This window comes from Zophobas morio, unplaced genomic scaffold (assembly GCF_036711695.1).
Source record: "Zophobas morio isolate AGI-343-1 ecotype UQ-CSIRO unplaced genomic scaffold, CSIRO_AGI_Zmor_V1 ptg000422l, whole genome shotgun sequence".
Classification (NCBI taxonomy): domain Eukaryota; kingdom Metazoa; phylum Arthropoda; class Insecta; order Coleoptera; family Tenebrionidae; genus Zophobas; species Zophobas morio.
In genome coordinates, this window is record NW_026972526.1 from 92082 (window position 1) to 116600 (window position 24519).

Here is a 24519-nt window from a genome sequence, read left to right on the forward strand (position 1 = left end):
AACTATCGGAGCCGCATTGGTTTTTTCGAAAAAGCTCTTTCATACTAAAAATTTTGGCTTAGCAATAAGTTTAGGTTATATACTTGTGGAAATTTTTGGTTTTCTTTATCTAACTTTTTTAATTTTTTTTTACATTACCTACTGGCAGGAATTTCTTCGGGAATTATGATCGGTGTATCTTATCTTGAAATTTTCAAAAAATCCGTTGAACATTTTAAAAAGTTGGTTTTACAAGTAATAATATTTTCCGAATTAAGAAAAAATTTCTAGGCCACTTTTCTCTTCCAGATTCCAAGTTGACGACCGTTAAGAGCAGTACTAATTAATTTTTATATAATTTAGCTGCAATTGCTTGTGGAAAACGGGTGACTATGAAAAACCTGCTTATATAATGGCTATAATATCGACAATCACTGGAATTTTAATTATGTTTTTACTTGATGCAGCGATTTTTATTATAAAAAAAGGGAATCCATTTAGTTCTGGAAAAAAGAAAGTTGAAACCCATTTATTTCCGCATTTCCACCACAGAAACGATACTAGAATTCTTAATACAGCTGTGAAGGGAGTTGTGGATGGAACGACTCAAGAGCCCGCAGTTGGTTCAAACCACTTTTTCTCTGCTAGTCGTGCCAGCGGAAATAAAGAGCTGCCTCTTAACGAGCACAACAATACTTTATTTCGTGATGAACTTAAAAAGAGCGGCAAAGAAGAGCCTTCCGAAAAAAGCAGAGAGGTAGATAAGGACAGTCAAGAAGATGATTCCTTAAAAAAAAAAAAATTAAAGCATTTGGGTTTAATAACCGCGTTGATTATAACCTTGCATAATATCCCAGAAGGTTGAGTGTTTATCATTAACTAAACAATAAACAAAAGATTTCTTATAATAGCGAAAAAATAGGGCTCGTCACTTATATCGCAGCCCTTCGAGATTTAAAAATAGGAGGAGCGTTAGCCTTTGCTATTGTAGTTCACAATATACCCGAAGGGCTATGCATTGCCATCCCCATCTATTACGGCACCGGAAATCGATGGAAAGGTTTTGAAAAGAAAAATAGTAGTCTTCATACTGCGTGGTTTTGCTATATTGCAATTTACAAAAAGGTTTCTGGTTCGGTTTTTGGTCAGGTGTCAGTGAGATTATCGGAGCCCTGATTGGCTATGCCATCACTAATTCGACTTCGGGAGAGCAGTATTATGCGGCCCTTTTTGGTATTGTTGCAGGTTCTATCGCTATCATTTTTTTATTTTAGGAAAATGTTATTTAATATATCATAAGGGATGATGACTGCTATAGTTGTAAAAGAAATGCTTCCTACGGCATTTGAATACGACCCTTCAAACAAAGTGATTAGCTCTTATACGACTCATAACTTTATAACTTTTTATATGAGCTTTTTTTTACAACTATATAAATTTAATTACTAAAATTTATTATCTAACGTAACTTCTAGGTGGTCTCATATTCCTTTTTGGGAGGTTTTATCGTGATGTTGGTGAGCCTTATATTATTCAACCTGTAAAGCAATTAAAATATTTAATTTTTTTCAGTCTATTCTACTTACAATGTAATAAAAGCTTCAATGTTTACAACAAATTAGATAAAAAACAAGAACTAATATTAGTATTATGGCTATCAACTTTTACATAAAGGTTTTTTTTTTTCAATATCAATAATCTATGGTGGTAAAAAATTCTGTTAATTCCTTTAATCCAGCGAAAATTTAATATATAAGTATACAAAGTTTATATTATATTAATTATTCATGTTAAGGTTTCTGTCTGAAATCTATTATGATCTGAGAAGTTAATCTGACGTAATAATAAAAGCTTATATTTTAATATACAAAAGTTAGGAATAAATATAGACACCCGCCCGTCAATGTTAAGGGGACGCTACATCACGCTATATTATGGTAATTCTTTGATTCATTTAGTGCTGCTCACAGGCTTATCAATTGACTGCTATTCTACACTTGTAGAAAATTGCATAACTAAGTTGTACAAGTTTTAAAGTCTTCCACATTCTAGCAATATAGCAGCTACTATTTTATAGGAAAATTCGATCCATATGGCTAGCATATATCCTGCTATGGTTAATTGTACAAATTCTTAATTCCTAAAAAAAAAATAAAGTCAAGCACGTATAGAAGGCTTCAAAGAATATATATTATATTTATTACTTACATAATTAATGTATACAATTAGGTACTGAAAGAACTGTAAAAAATATTGTTTCAAATGCCTCTGCTTTTAAAAGTATAAAATTATACTCTTTTAAAAAAGAGTAACTTAAGACCCGAGTAGATAATATTGTTATTTCCACATTTTTAGATTGCAGCGAGTTCTGCAAAAAAAAAAAATACTAAATTTTAGGTTAAACTTAATAAGTAATTAATTATACGAGAAATTATTACTAAAATACTACATAATAATTAGTTTACTTAAAGATATCGAAGCATCTAATTTGACCAGTAAAATTACATTACTAGCAAAAAACAAAACAAGGAACACCTCAAAAGAATACATATATTAAGTAATATAAAACTATTCATCAAAAGCACACCCGGAAAATATATCAGAAAATAGACGACTAATTAATAAATATATCTAAACAACGGCTACTAGCGATATGCGTTACAATAGCAAATAAATTATAAACGAAAGATAAGCGACAGACAAATTCGCGTTATACCGAAAACAAAATGCATATAATTTGTTATTAAACCAATCGTAATAGTAAGTACGGCTAATGAACAAGCGAGAAGATTTGATTTTTTTGGCTTAGTATGTCATCTTTTAAACTACAGGGCCTTCTTAACTAACGAGTAAAAAAGAACGTGGCAGAATCAATTAAACTGGTTTGACTATACCCAAGAGATCTTTATTTCAGGCAAGTACGTAGCCATAGATACTCTACTTGGGTTTGCGTTTTAACATGGCAGTTCACATCTTTTTTATGCCTCCACATTTGCGATATTGGCTTTCTTAATCATGCGTTAGAATTACTTTACCCATTAATTCTATATTAGAATTTTAAGCTTAGTTTCACTTGTTTCGGATTCCGTTTACTTTATTTATTTTAAATTTTCGACATTCTTGTAATTCCTTTTTCCCTAGTTTTCTTTATAATATTTTTTCCTTTGTTTTTGCTAATATTTCTTTTATATTGTTGGGCATGTCGTTCTCATAAATTATTACAAGCTTGAATTTTAGCACTTCCAGAGCTTAAATGAATCGACAGAATAGTGGTTACGTAGAAAGCAATAGCAACGACCTTTCACTCTAACAGCTAGGCGTGCATTTGGCGCGCCAAACGCCCCTATATGTCCTCTCTGTATATAACAATTTTACCAAGGCAACTGGTGGTTAGGGCCCACTGCGTCACGTGCGCGCAAAATAAAAGACTGCAGGGGCTACTGCAACGTAAAGATATTAAACTTGTAGAGTTATGCCTCGCAACTGCTCGATATTGTGTTTCGCTAACTAAAGAATGTTAAAGCTTGGTCGTGTGACAAAGGGTTTACATGATAAGTGTACTGAACACATGTATGCTGGTGTATCTTTAGAAAATATAGTAAAAATGCTTCAGTGACCTTGTAAAAATTTCATTAAAATTTTTTATTTGCCTTTGTACTAACTAATTACTTCAATAAATGCTATGTGAGTGGTGTAAATTAGGCTTGTTTCTGATGTTAATTATTTCAATTAGACTAATCCAATAGTTTGAAGTTAATGTCTTTTTAGTTCTGTCAAAAATTGCAGCTACATATTTGCATCTTTTCCTACACTGGCATCGTAATCCTTTAAAAGAAGGAAAAATTTCACTGTAACTTGCAAAATATAGAAGTTGACCAGGTTTCCTTTAACAGTGCGCTCGACTAACCTTGTTTACTTTAATCTTATTCATAGCATTTTGCCCTCACTTTTATAAAAAAGTTAATGTCTTAACGATGTCTTTAAGTACTCTTGTTAATATGCTTGCCTTTGTAGTGTCCATAAGCTATAATACTTGTTTTATTGTTTTAAATAGTGTGTAAAACCGTTGCATTCCAGGTTTTTGAGGGATATCACCTATATACCATTTTTATTTGGGTTTGGACCCCAAGTAAATTTGATTCTTTATAATGACCTGAGTTATTAAGTTTTAAGGTGTAATACTCCCATTAAGTTTCCCTACAGAGATTAGATTATGTTTTAAATGTATAGTGTAATTTGAGAAACGGTAATTGAGGAAATTTAAATAACCAGTATTGGGTTTAAATCAGAAATGTGCCATATTGGTGTCTTTGTTATTTAATATATAATGTATTAACTTGTTATCTTTTATAAAATACGGGTGAGCAGAAGAATTAAGTATTATATCCTAATCACTTTGTAATATTTATAAAAAAAAATGATTGACGGACTTAAAATTTTTTTTTTAAAACAGGGGCAACATATCCCTCATGTGGCGATCCCCATTATCTATGTGTAAGTAAATTTTATCTCACTGAAGCTTTATAGAGAAGTAAGAAAAACTGTAGGTGCTTGCTTTAATTTTTTTCCTTGTTTCTGCTTTAAACATTGAATTTAAAGTATAATGTCGTCTAATTTTTCAAGATTATTGCTGTTATTCATATAATATGTCGTCACCTCATCTTTAAATAAGCCTCTGTAGTCTGGGGAGGGTCTGTGACATGGTTTTGGGCGCTGTTTTTTCGAATATTGTATATTGTGCTTGTATTTGAATAGCCAACTTAGCTACACCTTCCAAATCGTTAACATCTCTCAATTATTGAATAAAAACCTCAAACGTTATGAAAAGTAAAGTGTCTTATGTTGATAGCACTTAAAAATACTGGTTTTCACTTTAGAAGATAAGAGCAGAACTACAAAACTGAGTTGTATACATACCGTTACATATACGAAGAAAACATGCCAACTTCATGAGTCCCACTTTTTTTCTGGACTATAATTTATAACATCAACCGCCAGTAACGTGTTATAGGCATTATTAGTAACAAATATGATTTATTGCCCTATATGGCTATTAAAAAGATTGTAAAGGAGTTACCTAAAGGGTGATAACTTCGAATGGTAAAAAAAGAAATTTTAGCTGTAAATTTAATAACTATAGTTTAAAAGCATTCGACTTTTGGGTTATCAGTTGGTATACTGACAAAAGCGTTGTGACTTGTGTTACTTTAAGCACCAAAATTCTGTATATATGAGGCCCATGAAAAACAAAAATCTCCAAGAGAACTATTATAAAAGAAGTAGATAGAAAAAGACTGAACACAAATTTAGGGAAAAGTAAATTTTATTAGGGATATTAATGGCTTTTGTAACACTTTGATAGACATCGTCCCTTTTTACTTGGTAGTTTGTAATACAAACACACCAAAAACCGCTACAAGTTAATTTTTAAAAATTTTAGCCCTCAATTTTTTTTAATGGTTCGAAACGGTCGATCGGAAAACTTTTTTAGTCGGTTTGCTACTGTTGCTTTTTGTCGCAAGACTTTGATATATTAATAACATTGCGGAATAGTATTGACTATACTCTGATATATTTTAGAATTTTTGTTAATGGATTCACAAGGTAGAGAAAATAATCTTAACGATTCAAGTTACATTCAGAGATATTGTAGCGAAGGCAATGAAATAAACCCGACTTTACAACAAAGTATTAAACAAACGCAAAGTCCCTCATTCCACAGCTTTAACAATGTTACTTCGAATAGAAATTATCAAAATAATGATTTTGGATCCCAACAGCATTTTAAACAAACTCATCTGCTACAAATTGATCATAAAAATCTACCTCCGATTCATTCTTTATCACACCCAGAAAAATTAGAGAGACAGCACTCATCTTCCACACTTTCTGGACGCTCTGAATTTTCAAGGCACTATGACTCAAATTTTGCTAGACCATTAGAGTCATCACTCCCTCCTAATAATATACCTAAAGTAAATCAGCAGAGCAATGTTTTACCACTTCAGTCACAAAATCCTCAAAAAATAATACATAACAACGCAACGCAGGATACTCCCAATTTAGCGCCGAACATACTTCAGAATTCAGATTCTCGATATCAATTAACCCGAAATGATTATTATTCCGGCCCTTCTCCCCAATCACCTCCTTTTCCCGCTACAACAGTATCGGCAATCCAGAATGCTCAGCAAAACAGCTCTGGATTCTCTTCTGAAGCACTTGTCCATCTCAGACCAAAGACTAGTGATAGCGGATGGAACGATCCACCGCCTGAACTTTTTGTTAAAGATATTAGTCGAAAACCTAATCCTCGACGTCGGCAGAATGTAGATATTTATAATCTTCCCAGTAGCACTAACTTCTTACAGTCTCATACGGTCTCTCCTTATTCATCTACTGGGCAATCTATAAATTCGTCTACTTACGGTTTCTCAGTCTCTAATTATCCCTTACTGACGCAGCAGCAGCAAACTCATATGCAGCCAGTCTTTCACCATTCTAACGGAGAACAAGCTTCTTACGTTTATCCCACTCGGCCTAATATTCCGTCTTCTTCCGTTCAAAATGCTTTATACTCTACATCTAATCTCCCTCAGTAACTTTCCAACACTCAAACTGACGATACTGATTGGGGTTTACCAAATAATATTTAAGGGATTGATAAACAAAACTGTACGAATAACCTTTTTTATATTTATTTTTATATAGATTGTTCTCTTGCATTATATTTTAGGTAGTTATTACAATTTAACTAATAAACTTTAAATTCTTGTTTCTCTTCGCCATGTGAAAGTTCAAGTATCATTAAAAGTAAAACACACTATTCCCCCGCTTGTCTCCTAGTTTATCAAATTAAATGTTAGCACTTTTTATTTAATAATTTGATAGATGCTAGATTTTTTTTAATTATTAAATGCAAAATATCTTTCGCTTTATACTTTTCTATACCTTAAATTTAAGAGTTCCTACGAGTTATTGATTCATAATGGAATTTGTTCATCGAAGGCTTTAGTAATATTATAAACAAGTGATGGAAATTGTTTTAGTGGCCTCCATTAGTTAATATACAGATGCTTGCGTTGGAACCAGTTTTGTTAAAAAGTCCTAGCTTTTATTAAAATTAAGTTTTATAAGTAATTATCTTATATGCTTAGTAAATAAAGTTCCTTTTTAATTTAGTAGAGTAAAATAGTGCTCTATAAGGCTCGCTAATCTTTATAATATAATAGCAAAGATAAGAAGAGCTCATACAGCAGGAGAACAAGAATCTATTACTTAAGTCAGGTCTTATTATGTAGTAAAATAGTATTTTTCTAAAGACTAAGAAAAATATGTATACGAATTTTATAAAACTTCGGACTAAGTAAATAAACAGCTTGCTTTCTACTTAAGAGGAACTCGTTATTTGGCTCAAAGTGTTATAACTGTGTAACTTAGCGTGAAAGCGGAGGATAGTTAGTATAACATACTTTTTAAAGCTTACGCAGCCTTTAAACTTTTTAAAAGAACTACTAAATGTTAGTCTTATATACTTATACTATGTAAAGTTTTACTGAAAAGCAGATTAGTTCAACTTACTTTTTGCGCTTATTAAATGTTAAAGGATATTATATAAAAACGCAAGATACAAAATTTACTTAGCCCATAATATGTTTCGAGGAAACGCCCCCAAAAATAAGTTTTTTAGTAATAAAATATTAGTTTGATAAAGAATATTCCATAGCTTAATATTAGTAGAACCGGCATTATGAAGAGCGTGTTTACTAGACAACAAATTATTAAATATAACTGAAGAGTGGCCCTTGAATGATTTGCAATAATTTTTTTAGTGATTTTTACTAATTCTATTGGATATTTAACCTCACTCTCCTTTTTGAGGTGCAGAGAAAGTATGGGAAGTGGAGAAATAGTAATTATTTTCTAGTACTCCGACTTCCCTGTACTCTTGTAGTGAACTCTCTCAAAGTTTATGTTATAGCCAAAATTTATGGACGCTTCGAAGCTTTCTTTTGAGGAAGCTAACCTTCTCAGGGAAAGCTTAATTCAAGGTGCTTTGATTAAAATTTGCTAATAGTTTAACGCTGTTACACTAGCTATGACCTTTTTTAAAATAAAAAAAATAAGGCTCTGTGCTTCACCGTAAAACTGAGCTAATGGCTCTTATAGAAGCAGCAAAAGATGGGCCGGTTAAAACTCAACTCCTTATAGAGCTTAAAAAGCTTATGTTACTCCGTTATCAAAGTCAAGTACGTTTAGTATTATAAAATTATAGATGATTGTATTAAAAGTATATATTTGTTACTAACCGATGCACAGTTAAGGAGCGATATACTTCATGATTATCGAAAGAGAACAGTTTTATTCTCTTGTTTAAATCCTTACGAATATCGTGTGATTGATAGAAACTTTTCTTTTAGTTTTCAACGTACAAAGTTACTGGAGGAGGCAAACAGAAGATATTTGGTAATGAACATTAATTGGCCCTAAATTAGAATCATAATAGGTTTATTTATAAGCTCCAAAAAGAAAGAGCAAAAAAAACGGATTACTTTTTAAAACTATTTAATCACTATAGCAAGTTTAAATCTTTCCATAAATCGGTAACGTAAAAACTTTTTGCATGAATATTCTCTACGAAATTTAATTAATTATAGATTCAACAAAAAAAAGAAAATTTAGAAAAAGAAGTTTTTAAAAAGCATCAGCAAATTATTGCATTGAAAAAACAACAAGAAGAAATAATGGAACGTGAGCGCATGCGGTTGTTATTAGAAGACAACGAAGAAGCCTATAGAGCTCTCCTGAAAGAAAAAAAAGATAATCGTTTGGAGTATCTTTTGACTCGAACAGATAATTATGTATGCTTTTGTTCAAATTTTATTATAATAAATTTACACTGGCAAAAATTTATTTTGATTATTTTGAAAATTTTTATTATCGTTACTAAGAATAATTTTATTATTAATATATAATTTATAATTGTTATATTTTAGTTTGTTAATGGAAAAGTATTACTTTTATCCTATATTTTTTTAGATCAATGAATTTAAACGTCTTGTTCTTCAAAGAAATAAAATTTTCAAAAATGAGCGATTTGCATTAGAGGAAGGAGACCCTGGAGCTGTCCACGTGGATGGACACATGGAGTTTGATGCTGAAGATGAAAAAAAAAGTTATTATTTTATTGCACATGCGTTGGGTGAGTCCTAATTCTTTAAACTCTTTCGGCTTTTTTATTTTTACCTTTTTTTTTAGGCTTATAAACTCATATATATTAATAGTTTTATAATTTTTAGAGTAAAGTGTAAAGGATTATTATTTATTATATTGCATAGCATAATTTATTTACTTGTAAAAAAGTTATTATTCGTATAAAGGAAGTCGCCATGGCGCAGCCCACCGATTATAAAGATTTTTTATGCTCGTTTTTTCACGCATGACGCAGTAAAAATGTGTTTAGTTATACGGATGCAGCTATTGATTATCCCGTACCTAATGTATTTTACTTGCACGCTTTCTGGTCGGTCTTGGTTCAATCTTGTTAATAAATACGTAACATTTAGGTAGAATTATTGAATGGCTATTTGGTACCTAATGCATAAAAATTGTCTATTAGCAGTTTTAATGTATCGCTAAAAAAAAAAAGGATAAAAGCAACGTTTTGTTATTAAATACAATTTGCCCATTTGTATATAAACTGCACACTTTTTAAGACCAGTCCTATTTACTCGCGAGAATGCGAAAAGTTAAGATTAAGGTTGCTATTACTGATTATTCCATGCCTATATAAATATATATATAAATTGGGCACTTTCATACAAAAAAACAGTTGGTCGTCATTATTGCACGCCTTTGAAGTTTATATCACCACTTTTAGAGAAGTTTTTTTTTATAAATATTTCACTGACTTTATTTGCATTTATTATTCCTTTTTATAAAATAATAAAAATAATTTTTTAATATTACTATTATATAATTATTATTATATATTATATTTTAAGGAGAAGTGATAGACAAGCAACCAAGCATGCTTACGGGAGGCCGTCTAAAGCCTTACCAAATGCAAGGCACTTTTTTTATTATATTCTATTTTTTCAGATTTCTAATTTTTTAGTACATGAGCTCATTATATAGTTATGTACAGATTTTTTTATGACTATAATTGTTTTTATTTTATTTTATAACCAATTTTGTAAATGTACTCTAATTTATTATTATAAGTAATATAAATTTAAAAATATCTTTTGTTTACTCCAACTTTATTTGTCGTGCTGGCATATAAAAATATTATTATTCTGCTTATACATATATATATTATATATTCTAATTTGCTTATTTTTAGTCATTTATATATCTTTTGTTATATTTTGTTTATTATTTTTCCTGTATAATAAAATTTATTAAAATTATCTATTCTTTTCTGTATGTGTTTACTTTTTGTTATAGAAATTTTTTTTAGGTATATATTATTTGTTTGCTATTATAAATTTTTTTATTCCAGGTTTAGAGTGGCTTGTTTCCATATTTAACAATAACTTAAACGGAGTTCTTGCAGATGAAATGGGTTTATTATTATATTAAAAATATTTATTATAATTATTATTACTATTGTCAGTTTATTAAAAGTTTTATAAAAAATTTAACTAATAATAGTTTATTATATACAAAAATAAAACACACACAAACTTGGCTAAACCTCTTTTTCAGCGAATAGCAGACTGTTTTTAAATACAACTACCAATTGCTTCGTCTCATTTTAGTTTCGACATAAATAATCTTGATTGTAGTTATTTATTTATTTTTATATTATTATTCCCTTTTTTTTTAAGGTTTAGGCAAAACAATACAAAGTATTGCGCTAATTTGTTATCTCGTGGAGCATAAAAAGTTTAACTATCCCTTTCTCATTTTGGTTCCTTTATCGTAAGTTGTATTATTTTTATTACTATTATTATTTTATATATTACTGTTATTAATAGTATTATTATTATTAAAGAACGCTCACCAATTGGAGTTTAGAGTTTCAAAAATGGTCGCCCACTTTGAGAATTTTAAGGTTTTTATTACTATATTTATTTATTAACCAATATTTTTATTTTTTTTTATTAATGTATTATTTTTATTGTATATATTTAGATATAAAGGAAACAAATCTGAAAGAATAAAATTAAGGGAAAAACGTATTCTTTATATGTTTATATTATAATTATTATTACGATTATTTATATATTATTAGTAATCTTTTTGTAAAAAATATATATTTTTAATTTTTTTCTAGTAAAAGAAGGAAACTTTGATGTTTGCTTGACGACGTACGAAATGTGTATAAACAAAGAAGATAAATCGACTCTCTCGAAAGTTCCTTTTCGTTATCTTATAATTGATGAAGGCACTTTCATTATATATTTTGTTATTGCGAAATTTTTTTATGAAAAGGTTTTTGTTAAGTTTTTATAATTATTATTATTTACATTTCGTAAGTTTTATTATTAGTTATTTGATTAATACTATCAGAATTTTGATTTATATTTTGTAAGTTTTCTTTATTATTATTTACGTGTAGAGTTTTTATTTTTTTATTTTTTGTAAATTTTCATAATTATTACTTTTTATATTAACTTTGTTTTTTTTGTAAGTCTTCATTATAGTTTATATTTTTTTAACTTTTATTATCTCTATTGTAATATGTTTACTATGAAAAGTTTATATAGTAAAGTTTATTGTATTTTCTATGAACTTTGCAATTTATTATTATTGTTAGAATTATATTTATTTATTTTTATTATTAATATAAATGAATATTTTATTTTATTCTTATTGTTATTATTAAGTTTATTATAATTATTATTGGTTTTTCATGAGAGTTTTATAGTTTACTAAAATTTAAAGTTTATTATTGTTATTATTTTTTTTATGATGAAAATATTAATGTATTTATTATAAAGATTTTAAAATATAATAATATTAAATATTCTTAAAAATTTTACTTAAAAAAAGTATTACTTTATATGTAAAAGGAATTTTATAAAAATATTATGAATGTTGTGAAGTTTATTTTGTATTATAATGAAAAGTATATATTACTGTTTTTTTTTTTATTTTAATAAATATTAAGTTCCTTATTAATATTTTTTAACCTTATTTTTCTTTACGTATATATTTAGACATTTATTATGTTACTTAAACTTTTCTACAAAGAGATAAAAGTTCGTTTTTATATTTCTATAAAAATAATTATTATTAAATAGTTTATGGGTTTTTTAAAATATCAACATTAAACGTTTATTGATTAATTTTATATATAAACATAAAACTTCATTACTATAAAGTTTACAAGTACAATATATAAAAAGTTTTAATTTTTTATTTAGGTAGAGATAATTATTATTATATTGATATTATATATTCAATATTCTTTTAAATATGATTATTATAATAAGATTTATATTCTTATATAGTCTATAAGTTTAGTTATATAAATATTAAATTGAAGTTATTGTTTTTACTGCATTTACTATTTTTCAGGGCATCGTTTGAAGAATGCCGATTCCAAACTCGCGACTACGCTTAAAAATGATTATAAAAGTTTCTATTATTATTATTACTTATTTATTTTTTCTGCTTTATTATTATTATTTTATATTATTATCGCTATATATCATATAAAAGTTTATATTATTATTTACTTTTTTACTCTATTATTATTTCAGATTATTATTCTTATGTATATATTTTGTATATTTTTATAAAATTATATATAATAGTTTATTATAATATGTTATTTGAAGTTATCATAAATATATTTTGTATAAAATATTTTATATTGTGTACTTTATTATTATATTATAATTTGTCTAGCTTATTCCTGTTATTTTTATTGTTATTATTTATATTTGGTATTTTTTTTATGTAAATATATAATAATAGTGTATGTATTTTTATCTCTTATTATTTTTATTTAGTTTGGCTTCTATGTATTATTATTGTTGTAAATATCTTATTTTTTTTATTTTTATATAAAAATATTATATTATTAGTTTAATATATTATAAGCTTCTATTAACATTATTATCAATAATATATTAACATTATATTATATAATTCATCTTGTTTAGTTTATATTTGTTTACTTTAAATATATTGTATATATAATAATATTATTGGGATTATTAATATTTTTATATATTAGATATTATTCTTTATTACTATTTAGCAAATATATTTATATACTCCTCATTTTATATATTTTTATTAGTCTTTAACGTTAACTTGACTGTTTTATATAAAATTTACATATAATTATTTATTGGAGTACATTATTTATTATATATATATTTTTTATTCTGTATACTTTTTCATGTTTTTATTATTTTTTAATATATTAGAATTAATATTTTTGAGTATATTTTCTATATAATTTCTATTATTTATTATATTCTTTATTATGTTTACTTTTCTATTTCTTTTTAATTTCTTTATCAGAAATATAAATATTTTTAATTATAATTTATATATAAATTTTAATAGTTTTGATATTTTATATTTTCTATAATTTTTAAATTATATTTGGGATACTTTAATTCTTATTAAATATATATATATAAGTTTTGTTATTTATTATCCTCTATTATTTTTAAAAGTATATTATTAAATAGTTTTTATTTTGTATAACTTTATTTTTGATACTATTTTATTTATTGATTTCTGTTGTATATTTATTTATTATATTTATATAATATTATTATTGTATACTTTTATAACAGTTCTTTATTATTATATTTATCATTATTTTTAATTCTTATAAATATTTTTAAATTTATTAAACCATTTACTTTTATTTTTTAATATTATTGTATTATTTTGATTACTATAAATCTACCTATTTATATCTGTACATTTACGAAAGTTAATAGTCGAATATATCTTTTCAGTGCTTTTATTATATTTATAAGTAAAGAGTTTATATTATTCACTTTATTATATTTTCAGTAATTTTATTATTGTTAATATTATTATATATATATATATAAAAAGTTCATCATCGCCTTTTACTGACTGGAACGCCCCTTCAGAATAATTTACCCGAACTTTGGGGGTAATGTTTTTTGATTGGCTCTTAAAGTTCGTTATAATTCGAAACTTTTTATTTATGAGTCTCATTTTCGCAGATTAATGAACTTTTTGCTTCCGGATATTTTCAAGAGTTGCGATACGTTTGAGGATTGGTTCAATCGTCCATTCCAGTCTCTCGGTTACTTTTTTTCATACTTGTTGAATTGGTTTTCATTTTTTTTTTATTTTCATAATTTTTTAGTGTAATAAAATTTTATTTTATATATTCTTTATTAATTTTTTTGTATTTATTATTATAATTTATATATTTTATTTTTATTACAATCTTCTTGTATTAAAAAATATCTATTTTTAATTTTACTGGTTTTTTTATAAAAATATTTTATTTTATCTTTTTACTTTTAGTACAATTTTTATGTATTGAAAAATATTTTATTATATGTATTTATTATTATTATCTCGTTTTTCTTCTTTTAAAAATATTCTATTCTATTTATTTTTTCTTGTTTTCTTTTTATTACGATTTTGTATGTATATTAAAATATTTTATTTTAAATTTTTATTATTAAGAAATATATTATACTTATTTTATATTTTTATTATTATCACAATTTTTATATCAAACATATTTATTCATTATATTTTTTATTTTTTATCACAATTTTTTTGTTATAGATCTTCATTTTTATTTTATTTTAATCAAAAATTAATTTGTATATTAAAATATTTTATTTTAATTTTTTTAATTCACTATTTTATTATATTTTTTTGACTTTTTTTTAATTTTGTTTGTATTATAAATTTTTTTATATATTTTATTTTTTATCACAATTTTACGTTATTAAGAAATTATTTTATATTATTTTTAAATTTCTTGATTAGAAAAAATATATATCGTATATAATCTATTTTTATTACAATTTTTATTAAATAGTATTTTTATTATATTTAAAAATTTTATTGTTATCACAATTTTTTCGAACTATTTTTATCATAAAAGTATTTATTACATATTTTTTATAAAAAAGGAGAAAAAACAGAACTAAGCAAGGAAGAAACAATGCTTGTTATAAGAGGACTACACAAAGTCCTTCGGTTTTGAATGATTTTATCTTATTTTTGTAAATAATATTAATTTTTCTTATGTACTATTATGAATTTTTATTTATTATATTTATTGTATTGTATATTTTACTTATTGATATCTATTATGTTTTATTATTATTATATTTATAGTGTATATATATTTATTTATTTATAATTACTATTTTATTAAATATTTATATATTTTGTTTTTTCATGTTTATTTTATTTATAATATATACTTATTTATTATTGTTATTTTATTATTATTTATATTGATTTCGTTTTATATATATTTATTGTATTCATATTATTTACTTACTTACAAATATTATTTACTTTTAATAAGCTTTACACCTTTTTATATTTTTTTTTACTATTAAAAAGTTATTATTTTATTATAATTATAATACAAAATTTTCATTTTCGATTATTATTTATTTATTATTTCCACATTTTGGTATAAATATTATATTTTAAAACGAAATAAAAGTTACTTTTATATTTTATTATTAATATTATTTTTTTGCTAAATTTTTTTTTATTACATTTAATACATATTTTTACTTTATTATGATTCTCTTATTTATTTTTTTTAATTTTTTATTACTTTTAGTTTTCTTTGTTATATATATCATTATTATAATATTTTTGGTGTCATTACTTATAAATTTTATATATTTACACTTTTTACTAACTTTTTATATAATTATAATATTTTTATTTATTATGTTTTATAGACTTTTCTTTACTTTTTATAATACTTATACACTTCTATTTTTAATTTTTTTTTGTATTTGAATTTTTTTCATAATTTTTTTTCTCTTCGTAGTCCTTTTATTCTTCGACGAATGAAAAGCGAAGTTTTATTGCAACTTCCCCAGAAGACCACTCATATTTTAAAGATACAAATGTCTCCTTTACAGAAGCAAATTTATTCGCAGATAAAGCAGCGAATCCTCGTGACGGGCTCTGCTTTTAAAGTTTTAAAAGATTATTTTTTATTATAGAAAGTTTTAATAACAAATGAAGATTTACTAATTTTTTGTATTTTTATTTATTATTTTAGTTTTTATTACTCTTTTTTTTAAATCCTCATATTTTTTACTTATTAATAATTTTTTAAGTTTTCATCTTTTTCATAGTAATACGTGGTTGCCTCTTTACTTAGGAGTTTTCGGATTTTTTTTATTTTTTTTTGGAGAATTTTATATTTTCAGTATGATTCTTTATAATTACATATAAATATTGTCATATATTTACTTATTGTTATATATATATATATTTTCTAGCTTATATATATTTGAAAATTTATCTTTTCTATAACAATAATACTTTGCGGTTTTTTTTTTTTCAAAATTATTATATCATTTTAGTATTATTCTTTATTATGTTCTTATAATATTATAGATTTTACTTATTATTATATATATATTTATTTCTTATTTATTATAATTTTGTTTCTCTTTGTATAATTATATTTTCGTATTATTTTATTATCTACTATTATTGTTAATATTTTGAAAAATGTTATATATATTTTATTATTAGTATTGTATATATTTATAATTTTTTGTTTTTTTACAATTGAATATTTATATTTTATATAAAAAAATACTTTTTTTATTTATAATTTCTTTATTTATTAATTATTCATTATTACTATTTTTTTATTAGTATTTTTTTATAAATTATTGCTTTTTTTTTTTGTAATTGAATTTATATATTTATTATCATTATTACTTTTTTTTTTATAATTATACAAGATTGGTTTTTACAAGTTTTTTAAAATTATAAATTATTGAAGTTTATTTTATATTTTAATTTTATTTATTATTTTTTATCGTTTATTATAAATATTTACTTTTTTTTTTTCTTATTTTATTGTATTCTACTTTTATTATTTATTATAATATGTTATAATTCCATATTGATGACTGTCGTAAACTTTTTATTTGTTATTATACATATAAGTTGCTTACTTATTATTACTTTGTTTATTCTTTCTATATTTACATGATTAATATTTTTTATATATACATTTCTGATTATTATCATTTATTTATACTTTTTATTTACTTTTTATTTAGTTTTAATATTATACTTTTTAACTCTACTTTTCTTCATTATTAAATACTTTATAATTATTTTATTTAACTATTTATTACTTTTTGTTATATTCTTATTAGCTGTTTAACTTTTCATTATTTTTTTTTATTATTATTTTTTTTGTTTAGTATTTTCCTTATTTATATATATTACTAGTGATTATTTCACATTAAATAATTTTTCTAAGGCGAAGGCCAGATTCCTCAACAACACGATGGTGCAACTGCGAAAAGTTTGCAATCATCCGTTTTTATTCGAGGAGGTCGAAGTAAAACCTTCATTATTAGCTGATTTTGCATTATCGGATGTTGTCATTCTTCTAAAAGAGTCACGTGAATCCTTCTAAACAGACCAATGATTTTATTTATAAAGTATCGGCGAAGTTTGAACTGTTGGATAGAATTTTTGCAAAAGTATTTAGTTTTCTTAATGATTATAATAAGTAATAAATAAAATATAAGAAATAATAAAGGAAATAAAAATTTTTAGCAAATATTTATATATAATAACTTTTTGTACTTATTTTTTCTTTCACTATTTTTAATGCAGATGAGGGCGACTGGCCATCGAGTGCTATTATTTTCACAAATGACGTCATTATTAACTTTGCTAGAGGACTTCATGTTTTATAGGGGTTTATTTTTTCTTCTAAATTTTTTATGATAGATTTTTCGTTACTAGTATAAAAGGGTACAAATATATACGCTTGGACGGCCAGACAACCTCTCAGGAACGCGGTGATTTGTTGGATATCTTTAACCGCGAGGTTTATGTATATCATTTTTTGGCGTATCCTTCATTATTTTCTTTTCCATCATCAGAATAGCGATTATCTTGTCTTCATATTAAGCACTCGAGCCGGCGGGCTCGGTTTGAACCTGCAGGCCGCCGACACCGTCATCATCTTTGACTGTGATTGGAACCCTCATCAGGACATGCAGGCGGAGGTACAGGCGCAGAGCCTTCCGGATGGATGGAATCTTTTGTTTATTGGCTGACTGTAGGACAGGGCTCACCGAATTGGCCAGAAGCGAGAGGTCCGCGTCCTAAAGTTTGTGACAACCAATTCGATTGAGGAATATATTCTTGATACGGCCACGAGGAAGCTTAATATGGACGCTAAAGTGATCCAGGTATTATTCCCTTTTATTTGATTGGTGTTAAGTTTATTCGATTTTTGATTGGTAAAAACTTTGAAGGCCGGACGTTTCGACCAGAAAACCAGCGCAGACGAACGGCGGAAAATGCTGGAAATCATGCTAAAGGAAGAAGAAGTTTTTATCTATTTTTTTAATGAATAGTTTATATCTTTTTTTGCATGTATTTATATATAAATTAATTTTTTTTCCTTTTTTTGTCTACTACAAATTTACAAAATGTTATTATTATTTTATATTACTATCCACTTTTTAAATTATTATTTCTATTTATTTCTTTTACGAAACTGGTCTTTTTTATATTTTTTAATAGAAATCTTTAATAGTTATTATCATTACTATTATTATTTTACAAGGAACAAGAAGACTTGAAAGACAACAGCGCTCATTCACTGGAAGAAGTTAACGAGATGCTCGCAAGAACCGAAGAAGAAATGAAAATTTTTGAAGAAATTGATAGAAAGTTAATAATGGAAGCCGGAGGAGTTTCTTATTATTATTATTATTATTATTATTATTATTATTATTATAGAAATTTATTTAAAAAATAAATATATAAAATATTAAAAAAATTATAGAAATAATATTATTCACAGTCAACAACTAAAATTTTTTATAAAACAAAATTTAATATTACCACTATTATTATTATTTCATAAAAAAAATATAAAATTTAGATAAAAACTTTATTAAACATTAGTTAATATATAACGATATAATAATATTAAATATACTTTAAAGTTTATTACTATTATTATTTTATTGTAAATATAAAATTTTAATAAAAACTATTTAAATTATATATAGGAAATATATTATATGAAAAGTAAATATAATTTTTTACTATTATTATTATAATTATTATGAATCCTTATTATTGTTATTATTAATTTTTATTAGTCTTTTGAAAACCGTTTAATACTTCCTAGCGAAATACCGAAAATTTATGAAGATACTTTTCTTAGTTTTCTTCAAGCACAGGAGATGGAGGTGGTCTCTGGTAATTAACATAAATATATTTTTTATTACTGCCATTATTATTAATTTTTTATAAAATAAGAAAATCTTGGTCGCGGGCGCAGAGAAAAAGCTCTTCATTATAATAATAATTATTTTGCGGAAGCAGACTTTGACCGAGCAAGTTTATTATTATAATTATTATTATGATAAATAAATTATTATCTTTAAAGTCCGCAAAACCGAATGAAGTTTACAGTAAAGATAGAAATTCTCGGCAGCTCTCTTTTTCTGCTCCGCGCAATCGTGATTTTATTGAACAAAAAATAAAAAAATTTGTATTATTATTATTATTATTATTATCATTATTATTAATATCATCATCATCTTCATCTTCATCATCATCATTATAGAAATCTGAAACAACGTCAATGGCAAGTCACGTGGTTCCTAATAGCTTGAAACGAACGTTCCGGAAAATCTTTAAATCCATTAAAAACTTGAAAGTGTAACTGCTATTATTTTTATTTTAAATTTTTATGTTTTATTATAATTACTACTTTTTAAAACTAATAATTTTTTTTAATTTTTGAAAAGTAATAGAGAAATTTCTCAGACATATTTTATAGAAATATTATTATAAGTAATATTATAATAATAATAATAATATTAAGTAAATGTTTAATAAAGCGATATAGGAAACTTTTAAATTATCATAAAAAATGTTCTTCTTTCGAATGTTTTTAAAAAAAATTAAAATTAAATATATTTAAGAAAACTTTTATTATCTACTCTATAGTTTTATTTTTTTAATGCTTTAATACAATTTTATAACTTTTCTTTTTCTATTTATATATATACTATTATTAATTTATTAACTTTCTATAAAAAGTGTGTTATTATCGTATATTTTGCATTTTTATAAGTTTTTTAATAATCTTTATACTTTCGCGTTTTTTATTAAATTTATAAAGAGTCTATTATTATTGTTTACTTTGCAGTTTTATAGTTTTATTAATATTATAATTTTTTTAAAACTTTTTGGTTTTTAGTAACTTAATATTTTTAGTTGTATTCTGCTTTAGTAGATTTTTATAGCTTTTTTCTTTAACTCTTTTAATTTTATAATATATATTAATATTTTATTAACTTTTTACTAAATATGTATCGTTATTACATACTTTGCAGTTTTATATGTTCTTTTATAATTATTATTTTTTATAACTTTTTTATTTTTCAGTAGTTTTCTTGCTTTAATAGATTTACAAAACTTTTCACTTTTGCTATTATTATACTTTTAATTTATTTTTATTGTATATTTTCTTTTGATATTATACAATTTTTATTTAATTTTTTTTTTTTAAATATTAATAATTTGTTTTAATTGATCGTTAAACTTTTACTTACTAATACTATTTTTATTATTATTATTTCTTTTATACTTATTATTATTCTTTACTTTCTTAATATGTTAGCTTTTCACTATTTTTATTTTTATACTTTTTTGTTTTGTTATTTTTGTTTTCATTATTTTTTTTTAATATTAACTTTTCTAGTGACAATCGACTTGTTTGTGGTCTATTTCTTCATCTTCCCAAGCCAACAGAATATCCCGATTATTATTTTGTTATTGAGCGTTTGATGGACTTGAAAACTATAAAAGTTATTTTATTATTATATTAAAAGTTATAACTTTTACTTATTAAAGCTATTAAAATTTTTTGAGGGCTAGAAAAATATATATTTGCAGATTTCTTTATTCATTATTATTATTATTATTTTAAATAGTTCTGTTTTATTATTATTGATACTAAAATATATATAAATATAGTTTTTATATCATTATTATTATAATTGAATAGATTTACAGTATTTGTGTTATTGTTTATAAATAAAATTTATATATTTATATTATAATCTTTATATTCAAAAAAATTTTGTTTCTTAATTATTATTAGATTTTTTATAAAAAATAACGTTTTTTTTATATTTTACTTAACTTTTATTATATTTTTATATAAATAAAGTTTTTGTATTATTATTATTATATTTTTATTTTAAAAACTTTTTTTTAATTTTAATTATTATTTTATATGAATAAAATTTTTCTATTATTACTACTAACTTCAATTTACTTCTAATTGAAGTTTATTATTTTATTATATTCGTATAATTATTAATTATTATATTTTAAAGTATAAGATTTTTTATTTCTATTATTTTATATATTTTAAATATTTTTAAAAATTATATTATTGTTAATGAAAATTTTATATCTTCGATTGGTTTTATTGCTTTTATAAAAAAGTTTTACTTATTTATTTAGATTATTATTTTTAAAGAAACTTTTTCTATTATATCAATATGAATATTATTATTTAACAGAAAGTTTTGCTCATTTATTAAAACTATTAAAATTATTATTTATTGTTAAAAAATTTTCTTAAAAATAAAGTTTTGCAAATATATTATTATTTATATATATTTATAATATCCCTTTTATAAAAAAGTTACTTATTTATGAATATAATATTTATATATTATCAAATATAATAAGAAAGTTTTGTAATATATTAATATTATTAAGAATCGACTTCTTAATATTAAATATTTACTAGTAATTATATTATTTTATAATAAATAATTATAAGTATTTAAGTTTTATTGTTTAACGGATAAATAAATAAACTTTTAAAAAAAAAGTTTTGTATAACTAAATAATAATGAGATTAAAAATATATAATAATATTAAAATTTTTTGTTTCACATGAAAAATAAATAATAATAAAAAATAAAAGTTTCTATATACTATAAATATATTTAAAAATATTTTTATTACTTTTTTTCTATTAAATTTATTATTTATATTCACTTTTAGTTTTATATATTATTGTATTACATATTTATTTTTTACTTAATATTTTATCTATGAACTTTTTCTTATTTATTTTATTTTTACTAAATATTAATACTTGGAGGGTAAAGTTTTCTTATTGTTTTTGAAAAAAAAGTGTTGTTATTATTTCATAAAGTTTAATACATTTTTATATTCGTCATTTTATAAAAATTATAAATTTATTAATAAAGTTTCTTATCACTATATAATAAAATTATTTATTTTTTAATACTTTTTAATATCTTTTCTACAAGAAATAAGTTTCATTATTTTTTTAAGCATGTTGAGTACTTTTCTTAAATTTATATTATTATTTTTTTTACTTATTAAACTTTTTTTAAATTTTATATTATTATTTTTTATTTTTATTTTAATTATTTTATAGTATTTTTTTAAAAGTTTTACATTTTTAATATTCTTATTAAGCTTATTATTTTTTATTAATTATTTATTATATATTTTACTAATTGTGTTACTACATAATAATATTACTATAAATTTTTTTTACTTATTTATATATTATAATCTTTTTTTTCTTATTATATTATTAACTAAGAAAATTTTTATTTACATAATCTCTTTTTTGTCATTATTATTATGAAATAATATTCGAAGTACAAAAGTAAAATGTATATTTTTATTAATAATTATTATTAAGAAAAGAATTTTAATTTATATTATATTTAAGTTGTATAGTTTTTTTATTAATTATTATATTTCGTGAATTATTATTATTATATTTATTATTTGTCGCTTTATTATTATTGATAATAACTTTTTTATTTTTTTTTTAATATTTTGTACTGTTATATATATTTCTTTCTTTTTAATTACTATTCTTTCATTTTTAACAAAAGAAATCTTTTAGACCGTCTATATATCGAGGCAAAGCAGGAGTTTCTTTTTTTTTAATAATTAATTTTTTAAATATATTTATAATAATTATAAACTATTAAATTTTTTTCAAGTATATTTTTATTCATTTTTTTTTTACTTATTTCTTTTATACACAGTTATTTATGTATTTATTATGATTATTATTATTATTATCATTATTATTATATTATTATATAAAAGACTCGTATTGAAAATAATAAGTACAAGTCCTTAAAAGATTTTGAAAAAGATATTGAACTTCTTGTTTCTAACGCTCATCTATACAATTCTGATGATTCGCTTGTATATAATGACGCCACGCTTATATTGGTTATTATATTATTATTATTATTTATTATTATTATCATTATTATTATTATTATTATTATATAAAGAATAAATTTAGAGAATTAAAATCAGCGTTTGGGAAACGTCGAAAAGGAGGGAATGAAAATTCTTTTACTTCAGAAGAAAAAGTTGCCCTATTATTAATATTATTACTATTATTATTATCATTATATAAAGAGATTTAAAAAAAACGAAAATCAGTTTAAAAAAGAAGAACTTGGAATATAGTGAACTCTTAAAAATTAGTTTAATTATTATTATTTTTCATTATTACTTTTATTAAAGTTATAATTATAATTATTAGTGTTTCAAAATCTAAAGGAGGAAAAAAAATTTACTATAAGAAATTTTGTACAAGTTTACTGCTTTTTAAATAATAGTTTCGGTATTTAACTTTTTGAATTTAACTTCAAAAAGCGAAAAGTTTTTCTTTGAAAAGAATTTTTCAGTAAATTTTGAAAAAAAATGAAATAAATTTTATAAAACTGTTGCGAATCTCAAGAATTTTTATAATAATTTATCATTTTTTTATTTATTTATACCCAATCTGTTTATTATTATTATTATTGCTTTTATTATTTACTAAAGGTCATTCCCTTTTTTTACTCGAGATTTCTTTTAATTATTACTACTAATATAATTCCTTTTAATTAATTTTTTATCTTATTATAGTAATTCTGGTGCTTGCGTTTTTTTCTCTTTTTTTTTTCAACAGTGGTAATGCCATTCGAGCAAAGTAGTTTAAACTTAGTACTAATTAATTTTAACATATTTTGAATAATTTTGAAATTAATTTACTTTAATATTTCCAGCTAAAAGATTGGCGCTGCACAACTAGCTTTTAGTTGAAAATCTTGATCACGACTTTATTAGAAGTGTAGTTTGTTTATTAAATATTAAAATTTTTTCATTTTTCCTTTTATAAGCATTAACGAAAATTATAATTCTTTCAAAAGTAGGCTTCTACCATTAAATTTTGAATTAATTTTGGTAAACGAAATAATAATTTAGTAACTTAAAAAAATAATATGAAAACCA

The 24519-nt window shown here is 23.0% G+C and overlaps 2 protein-coding genes and 1 long non-coding RNA gene across 3 annotated transcripts; all 3 read left to right on the forward strand.

Annotated features, from left to right (window-relative positions):
- On the forward strand, positions 1–1531 carry LOC135120821 (zinc transporter ZupT-like). The gene is made up of 7 exons (XM_064045138.1): positions 1–74; positions 149–221; positions 343–839; positions 902–1039; positions 1105–1224; positions 1280–1347; positions 1455–1531. The coding sequence occupies exons 2-7, from the start codon at positions 166–168 to the stop codon at positions 1521–1523; spliced, it is 948 nt and encodes a 315-aa protein (XP_063901208.1). The 5' UTR covers positions 1–74; positions 149–165; the 3' UTR covers positions 1524–1531.
- Positions 1532–7937: 6406 nt separating this feature from the next.
- On the forward strand, positions 7938–8561 carry LOC135120797 (uncharacterized). The gene is made up of 4 exons (XR_010278741.1): positions 7938–8030; positions 8107–8228; positions 8299–8445; positions 8499–8561. It is a non-coding gene; the product is annotated as an uncharacterized LOC135120797 (long non-coding RNA).
- A 483-nt stretch (positions 8562–9044) lies between these two features.
- Positions 9045–23802, forward strand: LOC135120796 (uncharacterized). Its single transcript, XM_064045123.1, has 29 exons — positions 9045–9181; positions 9984–10049; positions 10484–10546; positions 10812–10905; positions 10979–11038; positions 11119–11162; positions 11261–11371; positions 12508–12567; positions 14017–14077; positions 14151–14233; positions 15084–15150; positions 15971–16121; positions 17435–17515; positions 17574–17660; positions 17797–17881; positions 17937–18013; positions 18069–18194; positions 18252–18380; positions 18447–18521; positions 18761–18889; positions 19305–19404; positions 19465–19545; positions 19595–19699; positions 19775–19869; positions 20918–21023; positions 23335–23463; positions 23529–23609; positions 23659–23726; positions 23786–23802. Exons 1-23 carry the CDS (start codon positions 9124–9126, stop codon positions 19609–19611), a joined length of 1905 nt encoding a protein of 634 aa, XP_063901193.1. The 5' UTR covers positions 9045–9123; the 3' UTR covers positions 19612–19699; positions 19775–19869; positions 20918–21023; positions 23335–23463; positions 23529–23609; positions 23659–23726; positions 23786–23802.
- The last annotated feature ends 717 nt before the right edge of the window (positions 23803–24519 follow it).

Excerpts from the sequence above, each read along its gene's own strand:
- LOC135120821 (XM_064045138.1), top strand. The coding sequence starts at position 166 with ATGATCGGTGTATCTTATCTTGAAATTTTCAAAAAATCCGTTGAACAT. Across the intron at positions 1,040-1,104 it reads CACCGGAAATCGATGGAAAG|GTTTCTGGTTCGGTTTTTGG; the intron begins GTTTTGAAAAGA and ends ATTTACAAAAAG. Across the intron at positions 1,225-1,279 it reads CCTTTTTGGTATTGTTGCAG|GGATGATGACTGCTATAGTT; the intron begins GTTCTATCGCTA and ends ATATATCATAAG.
- LOC135120796 (XM_064045123.1), top strand. The coding sequence starts at position 9,124 with ATGGAGTTTGATGCTGAAGATGAAAAAAAAAGTTATTATTTTATTGCA. Across the intron at positions 10,050-10,483 it reads AAAGCCTTACCAAATGCAAG|GTTTAGAGTGGCTTGTTTCC; the intron begins GCACTTTTTTTA and ends TTTTTATTCCAG. Across the intron at positions 10,906-10,978 it reads CTCATTTTGGTTCCTTTATC|AACGCTCACCAATTGGAGTT; the intron begins GTAAGTTGTATT and ends TTATTATTAAAG.